General features: G+C 44.5%; 1 protein-coding gene across 6 annotated transcripts in view; it reads right to left on the bottom strand.

Annotated features, from left to right (window-relative positions):
* Positions 1-3,555, bottom strand: part of COLQ (collagen like tail subunit of asymmetric acetylcholinesterase) — a 72,081-nt gene extending 68,526 nt beyond the window's left edge. For 4 of the 6 annotated variants that reach the window (XR_013413554.1, XM_015132224.3, XM_077991433.1 and 1 more), the window contains exon 1: positions 2,990-3,555. Coding sequence is in view for 3 of the 6 variants with exons in the window: in XM_015132224.3 (XP_014987710.2) it covers positions 2,990-3,095 (106 nt within the window). In the remaining 3 variants the exon portion in view is untranslated. The remainder of the gene's footprint in view (positions 1-2,989) is intronic. The other 2 variants (XM_077991436.1, XM_077991438.1) reach the window with 1 other exon arrangement.
* Positions 3,556-22,076: the final 18,521 nt, after the last annotated feature.

The following is a 22,076-nucleotide window of genomic DNA, read 5'->3' as shown; positions in this document are numbered from 1 at the left end:
CTGGGACCCAGCGGTGGAGGTTGCCAGGTAATGAACCTCAGATCCAGATAGCTGGTGCTGTGCATGGCACTGCTGGAATAGTCTTTCCTGAAGACAGTGAAGGAGTGGATTATCTATGACGGTAAGTACTGGCCTACAGGCCCGTGACAGCTCTTCCTCCATCGCAACCCCTTTCCGGGGCATTTACCACATGCCACCTGTGTTTCAAAAGCAGGTGATCATGGAATCCCCCAGAGCAGAAGCCACATCCTACTTGTCTCTGTGTCCCCTGAAGCACACACTAGAGTGCCAGGCACACAGTAGGCACTCACTAAGTTACATGCATAGAATGAAAAGATTTTCCTGGTTGCCCTTATTTTCTGTGTATACACAGCCTATCTATAGAAGAATACGAGTCTATAAGCTTCTGAATATAGAATATTTTATATCAAACTGCTGGAAAGTATTTTCAAAGGATTAAAGTTGTCTTTTCAAGGAACAGTTTCCATTCTTTTTAAGCTTGAGTTTATTTCTGAACTGTGCTTTCATAAAGTCATGGTGACTAAATTAGGGGGACAAAGCCAAGTGACCACCAGAGAAAACATATCTTTGTGATACTGAGCTGGTTACCTTAGTGATTCCCCCTAGGTCTATTCCATTGTTTTACCAAATGTCTAATGACCACATTCCCAGCCAGAAGTGTCTGTGGATGTGCACACTGGTTGTTCTCCATCCCAACCCTCCCCTTGGCTCTCTGCCCTCAGTGTTCCGGTCCCTGATCTCCATGCTCTGCCCTCTGCCTTCAAGTTGGGATGGCCAATGAGAGGCGCTGCCAATAGGTGCTTGGATGGGAGGAGAGAGAAGATGGTGTATTTCTCCTTCACTTTCTCCCTGCTTTAGGTCCCTCCATGACCAATGCTCCTGCTTGATGGCTTCTCCTCCAAAGCTCCAAATCTCCCTGGGATCCATTTTCCTGTTTTCCCCTCTTGCCTCTTCAAGCACAGGGTGGTAAAGGCGTATTGCAGTTGCTAATTTCTAGGTGCCTCAGCATTCCTTGTTGGTTCCCTTAACCCCACCCACACCTCTCAAAGTGATCTCTTCATTCAAATCTTTTTATCTGAACCATCTGAGTTGCTTCTTTATTCTGCTGTTGCCCTGATTGGTACAGTCTGCAAAAACCTTACCTAAGAGATAGCTATGCTGTGCCAGGGCGCTCTCCAAGACAAAGAGTTCAAAAGAAAACCAGAGGTTCTTTTCTCTCTAGTTTTCTGAACTCCTTAACCACTTTGGTGCTATTTACATTAAGTAATGCAAAATGTTGGTAAACCCCAGTTTGTAGATGAGACGCTTTTATTTATTCATTCATCAAATATTTATTGATTACTATGTGCCAGGCACTGTTCTGACCCTGGGAAAACAGTAAAGTACAAGAGGGACACATGCCCTGCCCACACGGTGCTTATAGTGTAAGGCCACTGTCTCTCAGAAGTCAGGGAGCTCATCAGAGGCAGGGCTGGAACCAGAAAACTGAGTTTCCTTAACTCCTAACCTTCAGCAGATTATCAAAGGAATCTATGACCCAAACGTGATTAAGAACCACCAAATTAGGCCAAATTAACTCTCAAGCTTCTCCCTTCAACTGGGGAATAATGACTACTCACTCCTAGAAGAGGCTTGATGCTCTTAACTTGAATTTGCAGGGGTATGTGGGCACACACCCACGGTGACACCACCATGCCACCTTGCCTGCCCACCCTCCTGAATTCTCCACAAATCTGCCCCCGCCTCCTTCTGTTTCTCACACTTTTATAATTAGCCCCACACCAGTCTCTGAGTCACTCCCTCACGGCCCACAAACGTTGGCTACACAACTTGCTGATGAGCTGTTTTTATCAATGGACAGCAGTTGGGAGCTGGATTCAGAGATGTGCCCTCTCCGAGAGCCTGGCATTTCTGGCCCTCCCTGTGTTTCCAGCAAAGGCAGTGACGTGAAATTTCTATCTCAGCTGAAGTATTTATGAGACTCATGTTGGAGGGCATAACTAAAACTTCGCTGGGGAGAGTCGGGAGCCACTGAGGTGAATTGAGGGGGGCTGTGAGGGTCTGCCTGCCTCCTTCAAGCCTCCGGAAACATCTGAGTTTCCTCAGAAAGGTTTAAATAGGCCATCCTAGTAATCCAATACTTCCCCTGCTCTGGGCCAGACAGGACAAGGGCAACAGCCTGGTGACCTCAGAAAAGGTCGCAGGCTGGCAGAACAGCCCCTTCCCCAAATCTCCCAGCCTCATACCCGGGAGACACACTCCGCTCCAGACCTGGCTGTCTCTGTGGAACCCCCTCCACTTCTCCTTTCTCTCTCTCACTTTCTCCTGAGAGAAAGCGCGCTTCTCTCAGGACCTCCAGCTGCCGTGTCTGAGGCTGAAGGGAGGTCGCACCCAGGAAGACAGGGCTGAAGAAAGGGAAAACCTAGTCCTGAGGCTGCAACTGCTCCCCGCTGTCCACCCCCGACCCCACTGTCCCCTGCCATCTGCATTTTCCCTTTGAGGGACTATTGTGGCCATGGATGCTGCCTGGGTCTGGAAAGAGGTTTGTTTACTCCACAACAGCCCCTGTGAGGCAAGCCCCCTTCGAAGAAGAGGTCAGAGATGTATTTATAGAAACATCTGAGACCCACTTCTCTATCACTTGCACTCCTCTGTCTCTTTGAAGCTCTCCCAAATTCCTGACCAAGATGAAATCATGCAGCAAATGGGGAGAAGTAGGGGAGGCAGAAACCATTTTTCAAAGCGTCTCTGCTTTGAGCAGCCAGGTAGGAGCCGGTTGGAACAAGGACAGAAAGGGCTTCCGAGACTAGCTCGGGTGTCAGGAAGCTGCTGGGGCAGCCGTCTCCCTTCCAACCTCCCTCCACCGGGAGTTGAATGGCAAAAACATCAGGACACATTGCAAAACAATCTTCCTTCCTCCCACATCCCCTGACAGATGGAAGAGAGGAAAGTTGTGGCCATCGTTTACCTGCTGAGATTGGGAGGACGCTGTTGATGAAAGTCGGCTGAGACACGATAGACAGGAAGAAAAGCTGAAGATAAATTCCCAAAGTCATTGGATTCAGGACAACCATGCTGGCCAGGGTCTGGTGAGTGTCAAGTTAGAAAGGAGGCTGCTGCGGAGCCTTGCTTATCTCTGCTTTTCTCTTCCTCACCGCTGTGTGTGTGTGTGTGTGTGTGTGTGTGTGTGTGTGTGTGTGTGTGTCTTTCCCTCTTTCTCTCTCTCCCCTCCTCCTCACCCCCTCCCTTTCTCTCCCTCCCCCACCTCTCCTGTCCCCCATGCCTTTACCAAGAAAGAATGCCAACCATTTCCCATTAAACCGTCTCCATACTACATAGAGTTATATTTATCTCAAGCACCATATCAAATGCCCACATTAAAATTAAGATGTCAAAATTTTCTTTTTTGGAGACTGAGGTAAGTGGCTAGAGGTGATGAGAAGGCAGCCAAGTCTCAGATGTTCACTGGAGGCCGTCCTCAAGGGCAGAGAGGTTCCTAATTGGTTATGCACCACCATCTACCTGCTTGGAACTGGGCAGAAACAACTCTCCTGATTCAAACCCAATTTCATGAAGAAAAACCCCTCCGCTGTCAGCCTGGGACATTTTTACCCACTGTGTAACAAATGTAAAGTTGACGTTTAATTTTTTTCTTTAATCATCCAATAAAAAGGAGGAAGGAAGTAGTTTATATTTTCAAACAGCTTTCTCTGTGAAAAAGTGTTTCTCTCTCCAAAAGCTGCAACCTTTTGATTCAATGCAAGGCAAAATAAAAGAAAACAGTAAAAGGATAGAAAAGTGAATGATATTTATCAAACTATATTCAGAAAAATAACATCATTAACTTAATCTTTGGCTAGACAAAATTCTTCAAATAAAAATTATCACACTCTTAATACCTTTTATGAGTTTATAAAAGCCTGTTATAGAGATGATTAGATTACTAAACCAAAACAATAATTCACAGAGTTGTTCATTTTGCTTTAATTTACATATTACATGCCTCATAGGAGTTAACTCAGAAACAGTCTGGTAGCTACTGGACGCTGGGGTGGGCATCCTGCCCCCGTGCTCATTGTGGGGAAGGTGGAGTTGGGTCAGGGCATGGTATAAAGCGATACTTTACAGCTGTGCCACCACATTTAGGCTTGACTCTCAGCTCTGAGTGGCAGTGGACAAGCTCACCTCCCTAAGCCTCAGTTTTCTCATCCATAAAATGGAGACAATGTTCCCTTTACAGGTTTGTTGGAAAGTTAAGTGAGGTAACGGGATTGAATCCTACACGGATTAGAACTTGCATATAGAGACAGCACAAAGGAGACCCAGGGAGCCATGGTAGCCTGGGTGCAAAGATGGCCTCCAAAAATCCTCCCATCCCAGTATGTGCATGCCACTCTTCCCAGCAAAAAGCAGGGTTAGTTCCCCTCCCTTAAATCTGAGGTGGCTCTGTGACTTACTTTGACCAATAGAATGTGGCTAAAGGAACACTGTGCCATGTCCCGGCCTAGGCCTTAAAAGGCCTGGCAGCTCCTGCTTTTTGCCTTTTCTTGAAAATCAGCTGCCACTTTAAAAAGTCTGGACTACTGAAGAGGCCACATGGAGGGAGAAGCAGCCAGCCTCCAGCTGTTCTGACTATCCCAGATGCAGCATCAACAGGTGAGTGAGGCCATTTTGGAACATCTAGCCCTGTCCTTCAGATGATGCCAGCCACAGGAGTGACCCCAAGTGAGACCCTCTAATGAACTGTCCAACCCAGATTACAGAGTCATGAGTTAAAATGGCTATTGTTTGAAACCAACAAGTTTTAGGATGACTTGTTATGTAGCAATAGCTAACTGACACAGAGTTGATAAGGAAAGCTTTTGAAAGCATGAAAAATATACTTGAACTACATTCAAAATTTATAGGACACATTAAAGAGAGGGTACCCCCATTTAGCTGCTCCCAAAATTTTTACCAGAAGCAGCTGTGACTGTTGGCCAAACCCAATCAGGACATTCTCAGGCTCACTCTTGTTAACTCTTGGAGCCCCAGCAGCCAGCTTCTGGTGGCTTGGAGAAGGTACAGTCTACCTGGGAGGAAGGTATCTCTTGAGTGACTTGGTGTCAGAATATGAACTTTCACTATCTAGCTCAGATTCCTCCTCTGCAAAGCCAGTATGACTTCCTCCTTCTCTCAGCACAAAGAGTTCACCACTCACCATATTCTTGGAATGAATTCTGTCAATATGTCTTACCAGTGACACCTGCTGCTATTGTTTTTGAACACCACCTTGTGTTGCTATTTAGCTGGCATTAACATCCCTTAAGATAGGGGAATATCCCACAGCTCTGTGTACTCTTAAGGCCCCCAGGACAGTCCTTGTCACCTAACAGATCCTCAACAATGTAAGTTACTTTGATCAAATCACACCACTGAATAGAATGAAAAGAGAATAATGTACAAAAGTAGCATAACTTTACGCTCCAGCTTCCTGCACAACTTGCATTTCCCCAGCACCCCTTGGGGCCTCTGCACATACAGCTGGCTGACCTGGGCCTGGTACAATGGAGGGCTTTGGTGAGTACGGTGAGAGTGTGAGAGGGACTACGGACGGCCACCCTGAGTTAGGACCCGCAGACAGAGAGGCTAAATTTATAATTCAAATCACTGGAGAATGAGTCACTGCTGATCTAAAGTTACTACAGGAGCCTCTATCCTTTGGGGAGGCCCCATCACAGAGTTATTTATAAGGCCCCAATACTTATTAAATAATTTTTAGTAAATTTCCATTTCCTCAGGTATCTTATATTTTATGAGCCTACTTCTTATAAGATTACCCTAACGGACCAAGACAGAAATTATCATCTTTCTTCAAATCCTCCTGGAAGGGCTCTGATGCTTCCAGAATCTAATAACATAGACTATTAGATTTGTCCAAAAGGAAACTATTTGAGATTTGAGAAAAGCTCACACCAATAAAGCCATTCAAAGTCAGAGTCTTCCCTCTCAGACCTTGTAGGCAGACCTGGTGTATACTGGAAAACAATCTGTTGGCCCCATCAAACTTAAAATGCACATGCCATCTGACCCAGAAGGTCTCAGAAATACTCATTCAACTGCACAGTGGTTTAGGTGCAAGGATGTGCATTGTTGCCTCAAGTTGGAAACAGCCTAACTGTCCATTAATAAAACATTGGTGGAATAAATCACGGGACATCCATTCAAAATGTTATGCAGTGACTAGAAAGAATAAGGAAGCCTTTGCAACAAATGGTGCTGGGAAAATCTGACTCCCATATGCAAAACAAACAAATAAAAACAAAGCTTAACCCTTACCTTGCCCCATGCATAAAAATTATTTAAAAATAGACCACAGACCTAATTGTAAATGCTAAAATATTAAACTTCTGGCAGAAAACAGGAGAAAATCTTAATGACCCTAGGTTAGGCAGAGATTTCTTAAATAAGATGCAGATACAAATCTTAAATTTAAAAAGGTTAAATTGGACTTTAAAAAAACTTTAATGCTTCTGCGCTTCAAAATATAATGCTAAATTAGAAAGCCAAGCCAAAAACTAGGACATAATATTTGCCAAACACATACATGATAAATGATTTGTAGCTAGAATATATTAAAACTTTCACAGCTCAATAATAATAAGATTAAAAACTCAATTAAAAGAAATGGCAGGCCAGACATGGCTCACACCTGTAATCTCAGCACCTTGGGAAGCCAAGGTGGGTGGATCACTTGAGGTCAGGAGTTTGAGACCAGCCTGGCCAACATGGTGAAACCCCATCTCAACACAAAATACAAAAATTAGCTGGGTGTGGTGGCACACACCAGTAATCCTAAGTACTCAAGAAGCTGAGGCACAAGAATCGCTTGAATGTGGGAAGCAGAGGTTGCAGTGAGCTGGGATCCCACCACAGCCCTCCACCCTGGGTGACAGAGCGAGACTGTTTCAAAAAAAAAAAAAAAAATGAAATGAAATAAAGAAATGGACACAGTCTGGACAACATGGCAAAACCCCATATCTATGAAAAAAAAAACTAGCTGGATGTGGTGGTGCACGCCTGTAGTCCTAGCTACCTGGGAGGCTGAAGATGAGGGATCACCTGAGCCCAGGAGGTGAAGGCTGCGGTGAGCCATTACTGCACCACTCCAGCCTGGGCAACAGAGTGAGACCCTGTCTCAAAAAAGGGAGGGAAGGAAGGAAGGAGAAAGATGCAAATATATATTTTACCAAAGAAGATACATTAATGACAAACATTTGTAAAAGATTCCCAACATCTTTAGTCATTAGGGAAATGCAAATTAAGACCACAGTGAGATACCACTACACATCTACTAGAATAGCTAAAATTTAAAAGACTGACGGATATGGAGCAACTGGAATTCTCAAACATTGCTAGCGGGAATGCAAAATGGTGTAACCACTTTGGAAAGTCAGTTTCTTAAAAAGTCAAATATATACTTATTATACATCCAACAATTCTAGTCTTCAGTATTTATCCAAGAGAAATGAAACACATGTCCACAGAAAGACTGTACATGAAAGTTCATAACCACTTCATCTGTAATAGCTAAAACTAGAAACAACCCAAATGGCCATCAACCAGTGAATGGATAAACAAACTGCATGTGTACAAACAATACAAAACTACTCAGCAATAAAATGGAATAAACTAAGTAACATGGAAGAATCTCAAGTGCATTATGCTAAGTGAAGGATGCCAGACACAACAGGCTACATACTGTATAATTCCATTAGTAGGACATTCTGGAAAAGGCAAAACTATAGAGCTGGAGAACAGATCCATGGTGCTAAGGGTTAGGGTTGTGAGAAGAGAAGCGAGCCCAAGAGAACTAGTGGTGATGAAAATATTCTTTATGCTGATTAGAGTGGTTATATATTTTGTCAAAATTCATCAAACCATACTCTCAAAAAGGGTGAGTTTTATTATATGTACATTTTCCATCAGTATACTTGACTTTAAAAAGTAAGAAAAATGTCACATGTGTGCACTGAAATGGAAGACTGTCAGTGGAACATTGTCGAGTGAAATAGGAAAGTGGCAGTATATCTGACCAAATTTCTGAACCAACAAGCAAATCTGTTTATCAGTTTTTATATGTGCATAGAGAAAGATCTAGAATGATGTACATCCCACAGTATATGGGATGAGGGAAGATAAAAGGAGAATTCCCTTTTCAAGCTTATACATATTTGTATTAAAATTTTTACAATGAGCTTTTTTTATTGTAATTGAAAAACAAAATTCTATTTTTACAAAATCAAGTTATGGCATACTTAGGAGTAAAAAAAACAGCAGAAAGGAAAAAGGCGCCAATCCTGCATGCCCAAGGTCAAACAAGTCTTTCGCAGACGTGTTGTGAGGAGCAGACAGAGTTATTGATTGGTCCTGGCAGAGGAACAGAGCTCTGAGCCTGGTCTCTCTGGCCCAGAATGGATGACACTTCAGTTATGCAGAGGTCATAGCCAGGCAAGCCTGGGCAACTGAGAAGCCCCAGGAAAGCCCCTCCTCACAGCTCACTGTTCCCTGGCAACTCAGGCTTAAATCAAAGCCAGAACTGATGGGGCCTGGAAATGCAAAGCATAGCTTCGTCAGAGGGCCAGAAGAGCTAACGAATCTGATAAGACCCATTAGACTTATCCAGGCATCTCGCCCATAGTTACATCTCCAGGGCCAGGATCTTGGTTTTCCTCACTTTCAGGGCACAGATAGTAGGCTGGCCTTGAGCCATCTGGAGTGCAATCACAACACTAGTGACAGTAATCTTATCCAATACAGTGTTTTTCATACCATGCTGGGAGGTGTGCTCATTCTGAGATGTGCGGTTTTTGAAAAGTAGAGGAGTTCATGGACATTAGGAAACCCTGCCTGTTTTATGTCACTGTTGGAAACTTACAACATATATTGGCATATCAAAAACACTGAGAAGTCCTGCAGTAAAGAAATGCATTGACTTTGCTTTTACCCCAAACATACTTGACCCTCAAACCCATTTTTATTTAATTCTTATTATTTAGCTCCCCACTTTTCTCTTATCTACATGTTGTACACTAAACACGTTACTGGTATGATAAACACTTTTTATATAGGGCCTTATTTTGTATAAAATCCTTATCTTCTTTTTCATTTGATACTCATAAGTGAGGCAGCAATACTAGAATTATAATTCCCATTTTACAAATGAGAAAACTGAGGCTTATGTGAAGTTCTGGAGATGGCAGCAGAGGTTCAGGTCATTGGCTGGCTGGAACAATGACTAGCAAGACTAGATATGAGCCATGCAGGCTGCTGAATGACACATCGAATCAGATGTCACCAGTGCTCTAGCCTTTAGGGCTAGACATGTTCTCCATGGAGCACCAATCAACCTTGTCTTTACCTGAAACCAGACTCAGAAAGGCTGTTGAGTCCAAGAATCACTCAACTCTGAGGATGCAAAACCACATTCTTGGTAGGGAGATAGGAAGTCAGGGAAGGTCAGGGACTTCCGAGGAGACCCCAAAATGCTTTATGACAACCGGAGGATTGACGGTTCTTCAACTAAAGCCTGCAGGAAGGAAAAATATCCTGAATCCTGAACAAATAAATCCTACTGTCATTTATTTCAATAATGATAGGAATATATAAGCTCATAATATTTAGTAAGCCACCAAAGGGCAAAACAAATCTGCCTCACTCTGTCAGGTGGAGCTTGTCCCAGATTTCCCCTAAGGTGAATCCTGAGAAACTTAGGTGACATTCACTACAAACTCTTCTAGCCAGTTCAAATGCATATTCCTAGTACACTATTTGTACTTAACACAAGTTAATTGCAAATTTTTATTTTTATATACTTATTGAAATAATATTACCACCCACAATCCCATCACCTCCCCCAACACCTCAGCCCATCACCGGCCCCTTCCTCAGTCCCACTCCCCCACCCCACCACCTTGCCTCCTGGAGAGATGGTTCCTCTTGCAATTTGAGGAGATTGGATGGGGTGGGGAGGAAGGCCCAACTAACAACTTCATTTGGCCCAAAGCCCTTTTCAAAGCTTGGATCTTGTCTCTGCCCAGCTAAAGGTGGAGATCGAGGGCATGTGGCTATGTCTGGCGAAACCTTTAACAACAATAGGCTAATGCTGACCAAGACTGAGAAGTAAAGGGTAAGAAAGGGAACCGCTCTTATTGCATATAATTATGCATCCTGCATCCCAGTTATGAGAAGAGAGATCTTAGCCAATGTGTGCAATTATCAGGCACTGCTGGGAGTATTGCAGAGTCACCTACCAGCTGAGGCTGGATATGGAGGAAATAATCTCCTCAGAGATGGACCAGAACATCCATAGGCACCCACGCGGCTCCAGTGAAGCTTTACAATCCCTGTGACAAGGAGGTTCTTCCCATCCTGCAGGTTGTAGTACAAGTCGCACAAACCTGAGGTCTCAGTATGTTCTGGATTTAATCCACTTAAGGCCTTAAAGTGCTTTAAAAATACGCAGCCACAGGGAAAGGGTTATCTCCAAGGCCAAATGTAAACATATGAGGAACGGGTGATTTTTTTTTTTTTTGAGACGGAGTCTCGCTCTGTAGCCCAGGCTGGAGTGCAGTGGCTGGATCTCAGCTCACTGCAAGCTCTGCCTCCCGGGTTCACGCCATTCTCCGGCCTCAGCCTCCCGAGTAGCTGGGACTACAGGCGCTGCCACCTCGCCCGGCTATTTTTTGTATTTCTTAGTAGAGACGGGGTTTCACCGTGTTAGCCAGGATGGTCTCGATCTCCTGACCTCGTGATCCGCCCATCTCGGCCTCCCAAAGTATTTTTTTTTTTTTTTAAGCACAAGAGAGATTAAACATTTTCCACCCAGTTATCATGGATTATGTGGCAATCTGTTTCATTATATAAAGAGTTACCAAATGTAACTGTGATGTCTTAAAACCACAAGAGTGTCCTCAGGAAGTATGAACAAGGTTAAACTGGAGAAAACAGAAACAGAAAAGCAATGATTCAGGAAGGTAAGAGAGAGGTCAGAGAATTCATTCATTCATTATTTTTCTTTTTTTCCCGTTATTTATTTATTTATTTATCTATCTATTTTTGGAGACAGAGTCTCACTCTGCCACCCAGGTTGGAGTGCAGTGATACTATCTTGACTCACCGCAACCTCCGCCTCTCATGTTCAAGCGATTCTCGTGCCTCACCTCCCGAGTAGCTGGGGTTACAAATGTGCACCACCACGCCCAGCAAATTTTTTTGTGTATTTAGTGGAGATGGGGTTTCACCATGTTGGCCAGGCTGGTGTTGAACTCCTGGCCTCATGTGATCCACCTGCCTTGGCCTCCCAAAGTGCTGGGATTACAGGTGTGAGCCACCGTGCCTGGCCCATTATTTTTTCATTCAATAAATATTTACTGTGTTCTTATCACAACACAGGCCAAGATCTACAAGTTGGAGACTCAGCATGCACAGAATGTACAAAAGTCCTTGCCCTTGGGAAGTTACATTCTGAGGAGGTCTGAAGACAGAAGCACACTGGTGTTTAGTGTAACACAGAATAATGGAGGGAAATAATTGATCAGGGAGAGCCTCCCTGAGGAGGTGACATCGGAGCAGAGACCTGAGAAAATGAGCCATGCAGATATCTGGGAGGAAAGCACTCTAAGGCATCAGGTGCAAACATCCTAAGGCACCAACAAGCTTGTTTTTTCCAGGAGGAGCAGAATGGAGTTACGTGTGGCTGGAGCAGAGTAAGCAAGAGGGAGAGTAAAGGAAATAGGATCCAAGAAGCCGCTGAGGCCAGGTCATGTGGCATTTGTAGACCACGCATGGAGTTTGGACTTTGTTTTAAGATGGAAGTCAGTGGAGGGTTTTGAACAGGAGAGTGGCAGCTCTGATTTGTGTTGTAACAGGATCACCTCTGGCTTCACCACAGTAGATTGTAGGGGGAAGTAGGAGACCTAATAGGAGGACACTGAAGGTGGAGATGATGGTTGGTTTTCCAAGAAGTGACAATCGGGGTGGTGAGTAATGATCAGATTGGATAGATATTTAAGGTAGTGTAGCAGATTGTATTTTCCAAAGTCTGCAGTGCCACCAAATACCCCACCCTCCACTGTCTTCTCCTGATGGAATGTTGCTACTTTTCCTTGAGAGGTGGTGTGTGTTTTCCTTCTCTGAACTCTGGCTCCTTCCCCTCCCAACTCTCTGCACCTCTATTGTTTTCCAGGTCACACTCACCCCAACCTGATGCCTCCTTCTCCCCAGCCTCCAGGCCTTTATTAAAGTTACCAGAACCCAGAAAGGGCTTGCAGTGAGCGGCCTTCTCACAGACACAGGTGCAGGAGCCAGGCTTGGCTTCTAGGCTAGTGTAGGACAAAGTAGGGATGGGACGGGCAGAAAAGTCTTTCCCGAGACGCTGTGGAAATCTGGAGGGGACTTAGTGTGATCAGAGCTATGGAACTGGGGTCATTGGTGATCTGGGAGGCTTCACTGCCATCTGAGTTACAGGAATTTGGAAGGAGGAGTGCCAGAGTCGATGAGGAAGGTAAGAGATGAATTTTAATTGTAGTTCTCTGGCAAGAATTCATGGAAGAGTCATTTCTGACCTTCAGGGATGAAAATGCCAACTACAACCACCAATCATTAAATACCTATGATGTTCCTACAGATGTGATTTCTTGAAAGCCTCTAGGCTTTTGAGTTAACTCTATGAGGTAGGTATTACTATCTCTAAGGATAGAGGTTGACAAAGGTAGCTTAGGTAATCTGCTCAAGGTCACACAGCTAGAACGCAAAGCCAGCCCACATACCTCAAAGCCTGTATTCTTTACACCTCACTACCCAGCTCCAGGATCAGACACAGTAGGGAAATGGGGAGGCAGGTGAGTGAACTGCCCCATCCCAGGGCACAGTGTGGGCGCGATCATGTCCCTTTGGGGGCCAGTGGCAGGGTCTCTTGGCTGGGAGCCCTTGAAGAGAAATAGAATGAGCTATGCTGGGATGATAGACTGCTGGCAGATTCTGGTGGCTCAGCATAGCAGAAGGCCACTTCTAAATCTGGACGGCTGGACAGTGGGGGAACATTTTATTTGGGCTCATTGCACTCCAGCTCCTGCTCCTGCTGGGAACTGCCAGCAAGGACAGCTTGCCCTGTGTTTTCCCTGGCCTGACATGCTATTCCAGAATCCCTGCATTTCCTCCACCTGGAAAGCCTCCTGCCCCATCCCTTCATGTCCAAATCCTCCCAACTCCCAAATTTATATGTTTCCCCCTCAACAAAGCCTTTGCCAGGAGGAATGTGTTCCCTCTGGGAACTTCCCTAGTTCATGCTCTGCTTTTCTTCCTTGGCACTCGTAGGGCAGTGTGCTTGAGGGCAAGAGCAAAATGGTTTAAAGCGGACAGTACCTGGTTTGATTCCTGGCTCTGCCACTCAATAGCTAGGAAACTCTTCAGAGTTCCTCTGAAAAATCCTTCTGGGGTTTCAATAGCGTCAGAGATTACTGCTGAGGCTCCTTGGACAACGACTATCCAGATCTCAGGACTCAGTTCCCCTCCCTCCTTCCTTCAGGACTCCTAACTAGGGAAGCTCCATGTAAGCCTTAGCAGCCAAATGGAAATGGGAGGTCACCTTAATAATTGTGGTAACAACCAAACAGGTTCTGCTGAAGTTGGGGAATGTGGGTTAAGCCTGGAGACCACAAAGAATTACCTGCTTCCTCCCCATGGAATCTAAGATGGCCAGCTCCTCTTTGGGCTCCTGTCTGCCTCCCCTCCAGGGATAGGAAGGAGAGAGGTGGCACACAGAGTCCAGATCTGAGTAAGCAGCTGCTAGGAGGACTCCTGACCATAAGCATGGGACAAAGGTAGCCCGTGCCACGGTGCTGATAATTACAGTAGGGTGACACCCACCCATGAGTAAAATGACCCACAGAGTATCCTTGGTTCTGATCAAATTGATAACTCCTTTTTTTCTTGTAGGGCATAGGAGCATGGATTTAGATGGCGGTAGCCCAGGTAGAAATGTGGGGAAAGGGGTCTCCTCTTCAACAGTATGGATTAGACATACAGCATGTAAAATACCTTATAAAGGCCAGGCACGAGGGCTCACGACTGTAATCCCAGTATGTTGGGAGGCAAATGTGGGCGGATCACCTGAGGTCAAGAGTTCAAGACCAGCCTGGCCAACATGGCGAAATCCTGTCTCTAACAATAATATAAAAATTAGCCGGGTGTGGTGGCACGTGCCTGTGACCCCAGCTACTTGGGAGGCTGAGGCCAGAGAATCGCTTGAACCTGGGAGGCGGAATTTGCAGTGAACTGAGATCATGCCACTGCCCTCCAGACTGGGCAACAGAGTGAGACTTCGTCTCAAAAAGACAAACAAACAAAAAACCTTATAGAATGCCTTGCCATGTGGCAAGAGTGATCTAAACTATTCCAAAATATGAATACTGAGGTTTGTGTGTATGTATACGTGTAAATGTAAATGAAGCTCTAGTCGGTTCTTTCAACCTTGCAATATAATTGTCTTGGTCTGTTTGGGATGCTATAACAGAATATATTTTCCTGGGTGGCTTATAAACAACAGAGATTTATTTATCACAGCTCTGGGAAGTCCAAGATCAAGGTGGTGGCAGATTTGGTGTCTGCAGAGAGCTCATTTCCTGGTTCATAGATGGCAGTCTTCTCACTGTGTCCTCAACATGGCAGAAGGGACAAGGGGTCTCTCTGAGACTTCTATTTTAAAGGCACTCATCCTATTCATAAAGGCTCTAAACTCATGACTTAATCATGTCCCAAAGGTACTATCTCCTAATACCATCACTTGGGGATTAAGTTTCAACATATGAATTTGGGGAGGACACAAATGTTTGGTCTACAGCCATAACTATTTAGGCATGTGATTTATTTCTCTAAGTAGATTATTAATTCTTGAGCACAAGGCCCTTGCTGCTTTATCTTTTTATTCCTCCAGGTGCCAAATCTGATTCATAGTGGGCATTTGATAGTGTTGAATTAATTAATGAGTTGATTTGCATGATGCATGCAAGATAGACAAACTACACTGCATATATCTAGAACCTTAAAAGTAATTCAGGCCAAACGTGGTGGCTCATGCCTATAATCCCAGCACTTTGGGAGGCGGAGGCAGGCAGATCATTTGAGATCAGGAGTTTGAAACCAGCCTGGCCAACATGGTGAAATCCCATCTGTACTAAAAATACAGAAATTAGCTGGGCATGGTGATGGACGCCTGTAATCCCCGTTACTCGGGAGGCTAAGGCAGGAGAATTGCTTGAGCCTGGGAGGCGGAGGTTGCAGCGAGCAGAGATCCATTGTACTCCAGACTGGGTGACAGAGTGAGACTACATCTCAAAAAAAAAAAAAAAAAAAAAAAGTAATTCAGCCTGGATCAAGCTTCCCTTTATAAAGTCTCAGAACAGATGGCCTCTTGCCAAGAGAACCCACGGGCCTTTGCTTTAAATGGGATGACACATGGAAGGTACCTTGCACAAGTCTGGCCCAGGAATGTGAGGTTCCAGGGCCCTCTGTTTGAGCTGGCAGCAGGGTGAGTGCCTTGATGCCCACCTGCCTCCCCCAGTCTCTCTCCACGATATGCCAGACATCTCCCATATCAGGGATGCCACCTAGCCTGGGACAAAAGAACCAGCTCTCCTCAGCTCTGGCTTCAGGAAGTGCCAGGTCATTGATCCGGAAAAAATAGTCTTCAGATGGGAAGATGCTGACATGATGACATAACCTCAATGACAGCTTGTGATTATCAGTCTGTGATTCTCCACACACTGCCTGGAAAATGCATTAGTCAAGTGTATTAGTTTGCTAGGGCTGCCATAATAAAAAGTACCCCCTGCTGGGCGGCTTAAACAACAGAAATTTATTTCTCCCAGTTTAGGGGGCCAGAAGTCCAAGATCAACACGCAGACAGAGTTAGTTTCTTCTCTGACTTCTCTCCTTGACTGGCAGATGGTCACATTCTTGCTGTGTCCTCACGTGGTCTTACCTCTGTGTACACAGCCCTGGTGTCTCATGTGTCCAAATTGCCTCCTCTTATAAGGACACCAATTGGATTGGATTGGGGCCCACTCTCATTACCTCATTTTATCCTAACCACGTCTTTTTTTTTTTTTTTTTTTTTTTTGAGATGGAGTTTCATTCTGTCGCCCAGGCTGGAGTGCAGTGGCGTTATCTCGGCTCACTGCAACCTCCACCTCCCAGGTTCAAGTGATTCTCTTGCCTCAGCCTCCTGAGTAGCTGGGATTACAGGCACGCGCCACCACTCCCGGCGAATTTTCTTTGTATTTTTAGCAGAGACAGGGTTTCACCATATTGGTCAGGCTGGTGTCGAACTCCTGACCTCACGATCTGCTTGCCTCGGCCTCCCAAATTGCTGGGATTACAGGAGTGAGCCACCGTGCCCAGCCTATCCCAACCACTTCTTAAAAACCCAATCTCCAGATACAGTCATATCTGAAGTACTAGAGGTTAGGGCTTCAACATATGAATTTGGAGAAGACACATTTCAGCCTGTAACACTCAGCTTAATTGGTTTCAGCTGTGGAAGAAAGCACACATCTTTGGGGTCAGAAGGACCTGAATTTAAGTCCATTTATTTCCCAGCTATATGATCATGGGCAAGTTGTTAAACCTCTCTGAGTTTTTGCTTCCTCATTTGCAAACTGGGGTTCCTGGGTTTGTGAGAATCAAAGGAATGGTCATGTGGAAAGTTTCCCCCTTAGCCTACATATGGGAATGTTTGTCCTCTTGAATACACAGGGCAACTTGCTGATGGAGCCCTGGGGAAGAGAGGGGAAGAGGGAGGAGTGCTCATGGCTCCCTTTAGCCCAGCCCTACCCTAAGGAGAAAGAAGGCCTCTATGGAGCAGATGCATTAGGACATCTTCCCTACCCCTGTGCTGGTGGGGAGCATCACTGTGCCAGCCACAGGAAACAGATCAGGTTGTAGGCTACCTAGTATCAGGCACATAGAGACGGCCAGTACCTCTCTTTAGGTAGAGACCTCCCTTCCTATTTGAATTGAATGAGAAGTTTTGATATAGACAAGACTGAACTTTCTAAAGCTTGAAAATGAGATATCTGGTTAATAGCTGAAACTAACAGCGAAAGTTATGATTCCTGCTTAAACTATAACCCAAAATCTGGAAAAGGGAGAAGTGATAGTGCTCTTTTAAGAGCCCCAAACTTTCAATAAACTAGTTATCAGTACTTACTATTTCTTGTCTCTTTGGTATCTTATATCCCTAACACTTCTTCAAAGCACCAGAAGTTCAGATCTTCCAACTTTTGCCACAAACAAGAGTCAAGTCAAAGCACTCTCCTAATTGAGTTATCCCCTTTGAATACAATCTTACATCTCACTTGATTTTTACCATTTGTCCCACAAAAAATCCCAAACCTCTTACAAAGTGCTCTTTAAAAAGCATGTTAAAATGTAATACAGACTGAAACTGAGGGTTCCAATGCAAGTGTGGGTGGGAGAGACAGCAGAGGGTGGAGACAGGCAATATGAGTCAGGCTGCAGGAGGATGCAATGAGCTCAGTCTCTGCAGTTACCTGAAGAGTTAGCTGGGGCTGGAAGATTTCAGAAACCTATACTTCTCCATAGGGCTTCATGAGCATCTTCAGGATATGTCAAGTGGCTTCCTCAAGAGCAAGTGATCCAAGAGCAATATAAAGGAAAATGCCTCCATACCTTTTGATGACCTACTCCCAGAAGTGACACACTACCACTAGAGCCAAGTCACTAAGTCCAGGCCACACTCAAGGAGAGAATTAAGCTTCACCACTTGAAGGAAGGAGTACCAACAAATCTGTAGACATATTTCAAAACCATCACTTTCTCTCACTCATCTACTTTTCTTGAGTCAAACTTGTGCACACCAAGGATCTCCTTTCTTAGAGTGACTTCCTTCTCATAAGGCTCGCCGGTTTGTTATGCAAATGAATCCTAGCATCCTCTCTGCCATCTCCTCGAATCTGCAAGGGCACACAGCCTTTAACCTGAGCCCAGCACACTTGCCTCCCATTTGTATGCCATCGTGGCCCAGAACAAACTTATACCCAAACTCCACTTCCCTATCCTTTTGACATCCTGTGCCTCAGGAATGAGGCCAAACATCCACGTACACCTGGATAGAAGAAAAATGGGCCAATTTTTCTTCTTAGATACAACTAAAAACATGTCACCTTGTGGGTAAGCCGAGAGGTCGAATCTTAGCATGCATCAGGTCAGAATGTGTTAAAACAAAGATTTTCTGACTCAGAAAGTCTTGGGAGTTGGGTGCGATTTCCATTTCTTATGTTTTATGATGCTCCTGATGCTGTTCCATGAGCCACACTGTGAGAACCACTGGTATAAGGATTAATTGAGCAAAATGAATGCACCTACAGTGATTGAATAATTGGGGCACACTTATCCAGGTGGCCATTTTCAGCAGGGTAATCTGGACAAACTTACAACTTCCCTGAAAATTATGTTTTGTGGCTGGTCTCTTATCTCCTTCCTATGTTCTTCTCCTTCCATTAAATATATCCACCCTAAAAGCATATATAACCTATTTTTTTCTTTTAGATTTTTGTTTATAACTGCCTTTCACTTTATTGGTACACAAATTCTGAGAATTGAGGCCTTGGAGGAGGCCCTGTGGTTTGCAAATTCAAAAACACATTTTGAATTGAGGCCAACTTAAAAGTTGGACTTTCTTACATGCTCCAACTTTCCATTACATTTCTCCCCTTCCGTATCAGTTTGAATCTGCCAAGTACTTGACTTAGGAACTTCACAAACTCAAAGCAGCTAACAAATGGTAGCATCTAATGTGCAAATGACCTTCTAAAGTAATTTTCTATTTTTATTCTGCTCTATTTCAGTCAGTCTGGGAAATTTCTGGAAAGAGCATGTTCTAAAAGCATTTCCATTTATATTAGTAATTGGCTCCATAAATAGCCAATTTGTTTTACTTTTCTCTGGATCATTCTCAACCCTATTTGTTCCAGTTGAGTCAAATTGTCAAAGAAAGTTGAAATGGTTTATATTCCTGATGTACAATTTTAAACATATTTGCAAGAAAAGGAAAAAGAAAACTACACCAGCATATAACATTGTTTTTATTAATAACCTCTCTCTCCAGCCAGCTAGTAATCTATTTCTATTAAAAATGGAATCTGGCTTTTAAAAAGAATGAATGCTGGCCAGGCATGGTGGCTTATTCCTGTAATCCCAACACTTTGGGAGGCTGAGAAGGGTGGATCGTTTGAGGCCAGGAGTTCAAGACCAGCCTGGCCAAATGGCAAAACCCCATCTCTACTAAAAATACAAAAATCAGATGGGTGTGGTGGTGCACACCGGTAGTCCCAGCTACTCAGGAGGGTTAGGCAAAAGAATCACTTGAACCCGGGAGGTGGAGGCTGCAGTGAGTTGATTGTGCTACTGTACTCCAGCCTGGGCAACAGAGCAAGACTCTGTCTCAATAATAATAATAATAATAATAAATAATGAATGCTGTTGATAGTGGGCAAGGCTATGCCTGTGTGGAAACCAGAGGTGTATGAGATATCTCCATACCTTCCTCTCAATTTTGCTGTGAACCTAAAATTGCTCTTTAAAAAATAAAGTCTTTTAAAAAATGAATGTAAAGTGTTTATTGCATAATGACTTGATGGCAGGATGAAGATATATTAAAATATCCATTGGGAAGAAATTTTCAAAATTAAGACCCCAATACCAATACCAAAGTCTTTGGTGAGCACTTTCCCACACTGGCGGGGACTCATCAAAACTCCCTCCTGTTGTGTTGAGTTCCATGTCGCCATGACTTTGAGGAGCAGATTCAGATGCACATCGCCAGGCACACTGCCACATGTTATTGTTGCTTAGGGGCTAGATGTCTCCCCTAGGTGGTCACTGCTCAGTGCCCTGAAGCGTGCGTCCCTGGAGAAGCCTACCTCACGTCTCCTGCAATTTGAGGAGCACCATCTCCCCTGCTTTCTCTTATTTATCAATCTCACTGAATCAAATCTCAGCCAACAGTTTGTCTGGTCGCCCCGTTAGCTGTTCTGTGGGAACTGTGTCTAGTGTCTTCTCAGATGAGCAATCTAGAGGCTCACATCTTGCTATACACAAGGTTAGCAAAGTGCATGGCACACAATGGTGACTCAGTAGAAGCTGAATGACATAGAGGAGTTATGATCTATTTCTTTACCACTTTATCACCGCTCCTCCTTGTACTTTGCCACTGCTTGTTCTTTGGGTCATCCTGAGTTTTGTCACCTAAATATTAAGCCCAGAATTTTACAAGAAGATCAAAATGGAAAAATTCAAAAGTTCTCAATTTAAAACCACAGCCCCATTTATTCTCTTTTGAATCTTTTGTCTTTTAAAATTGCACTCTTCAAGATAAAACCACACGATACGCGACCTTGAAAAAGCCACTTAATTTCCCTGGGCCTCTTTCCTGACCTGGGGATAATACCACTCCCTCCAAAAGATTTCTGTGAAGACTGAAATAAAATTATGTGTATGAATGCTCCTAAGAGTTATATAAACTTATCATTATTCCCTCAAATCTAGATCAAAACTATACCAGTAATCAACATTGATAGTTACCTAAAACAGAACATTAGCCATTTTCTCTTCCATGTTTTCTTCTTATTTTCCCAAAGTCCTCCATTCCTTGGGTCATCTCAGGGAGTGGATGGGTCAGCCAAGTCTGGGGAAGCCCTGAGCAGAAGAGACCATTGCCTGACTCTCCAGAGTGTGGACCCCAAGGAGAAGCCCATGCCCAACATGGCATCCAGTGGCAGCATCCCAGTGTCTGAGGGAGAAGTCCAGGCAGACGGGCCTGAGACCTGCAGAGATCTGTACATCCCAGCATAGTATGAAGAAGGTTGCCAGAAACTTCCCATGTCCCCACAAGGATGTGGAAAGGGGCTGAGCAGATGGCAAACTGGAATAGTCCTGTTTGCAAAGAGTAGATCCATTAGCAAATTAGAAGTGGAGCCTCAGGATGGGAACTCCGTGAGGAGAGGGGACAATTATAGTAGCTGGTCTCCAAAGATGGCCCCCAGTCAACCACACCTCCCAGTGGTCACATTCCTGTGTAGTCCCCTCGCACACTGAACCTGGCTTGGTCCTGTCATTTGTTGTAACCATTAGAATGCAGCAGAAGTGACACTGTGCCAGTTTCAGGCCTGGCAGCTTTTACTTTTGCCCTCATGAGAAAAGCCAGGTACCCTACTGGAGAGAGACCACGTGGAGGAGTACCACGGGGCCACAGTTGTCCTGGACCAATCAGTTTAAGGCTGTCAGAAACAAATCAGAAGTCTGACAAAATCAGGTTTATTCACCACTGCAATGAGGGAGACAGCAGCCCAGAGGAACTGTGGGGCAGCTTGCCAAACAAACGTAATGTGGAGTTAGTACAGGATTTGGGGGAAAGGTGGAATTTAAATGAAGTCGATCTTTTTCTGCTTGTTTTTGAACTGAAAAATTGTTCTATAAATTGAAGTCATCAACGAAACTCAAAAGTGACATTAAGAGTCAAACAATTTTCACACAAAGCGTTTGAAGAATATATATGCCTTATATATATATATGAGAAGGGGACTCAAGAAAAATGAGTGGGGGGCAGCCACAGTGGCTCACGCCTGTAATCTCAGAAATCTGAGAGACTGAGGCAGGCGGATCACTTGAGACCAGGAGTTTGAGACCAGCCTGGACAACATGGTGAAACCCAGTCTCTACAAAAAATACAAAAATTGTCTGGGCATGGTGGCACATGCCTGTAGTTCCAGCTGCTAAAGAGGCTGATGTGGGTCACTTGAGCCTGGGAGGTGGAGGTTGCAGTGAGCTGAGATCGTGCCACTGCACTCCAGCCTGGGCAACAGAGCGAGACCCAATCTCGACAAAAAAAAAATAATAAAAGAAGAATGAGGTGGGTATAGACCAGAAGGTGAGGGATGAGGGGCATGAGGGAACCTTAGTATACTAGCCCGGGTACACACTGAAGCAATGGAGAT

This window comes from Macaca mulatta, chromosome 2 (genome assembly GCF_049350105.2).
Source record: "Macaca mulatta isolate MMU2019108-1 chromosome 2, T2T-MMU8v2.0, whole genome shotgun sequence".
NCBI classification, from domain to species: domain Eukaryota; kingdom Metazoa; phylum Chordata; class Mammalia; order Primates; family Cercopithecidae; genus Macaca; species Macaca mulatta.
Note: the sequence above shows the minus strand (reverse complement) of the source record. Positions and strands in the feature narration are given on the sequence as shown.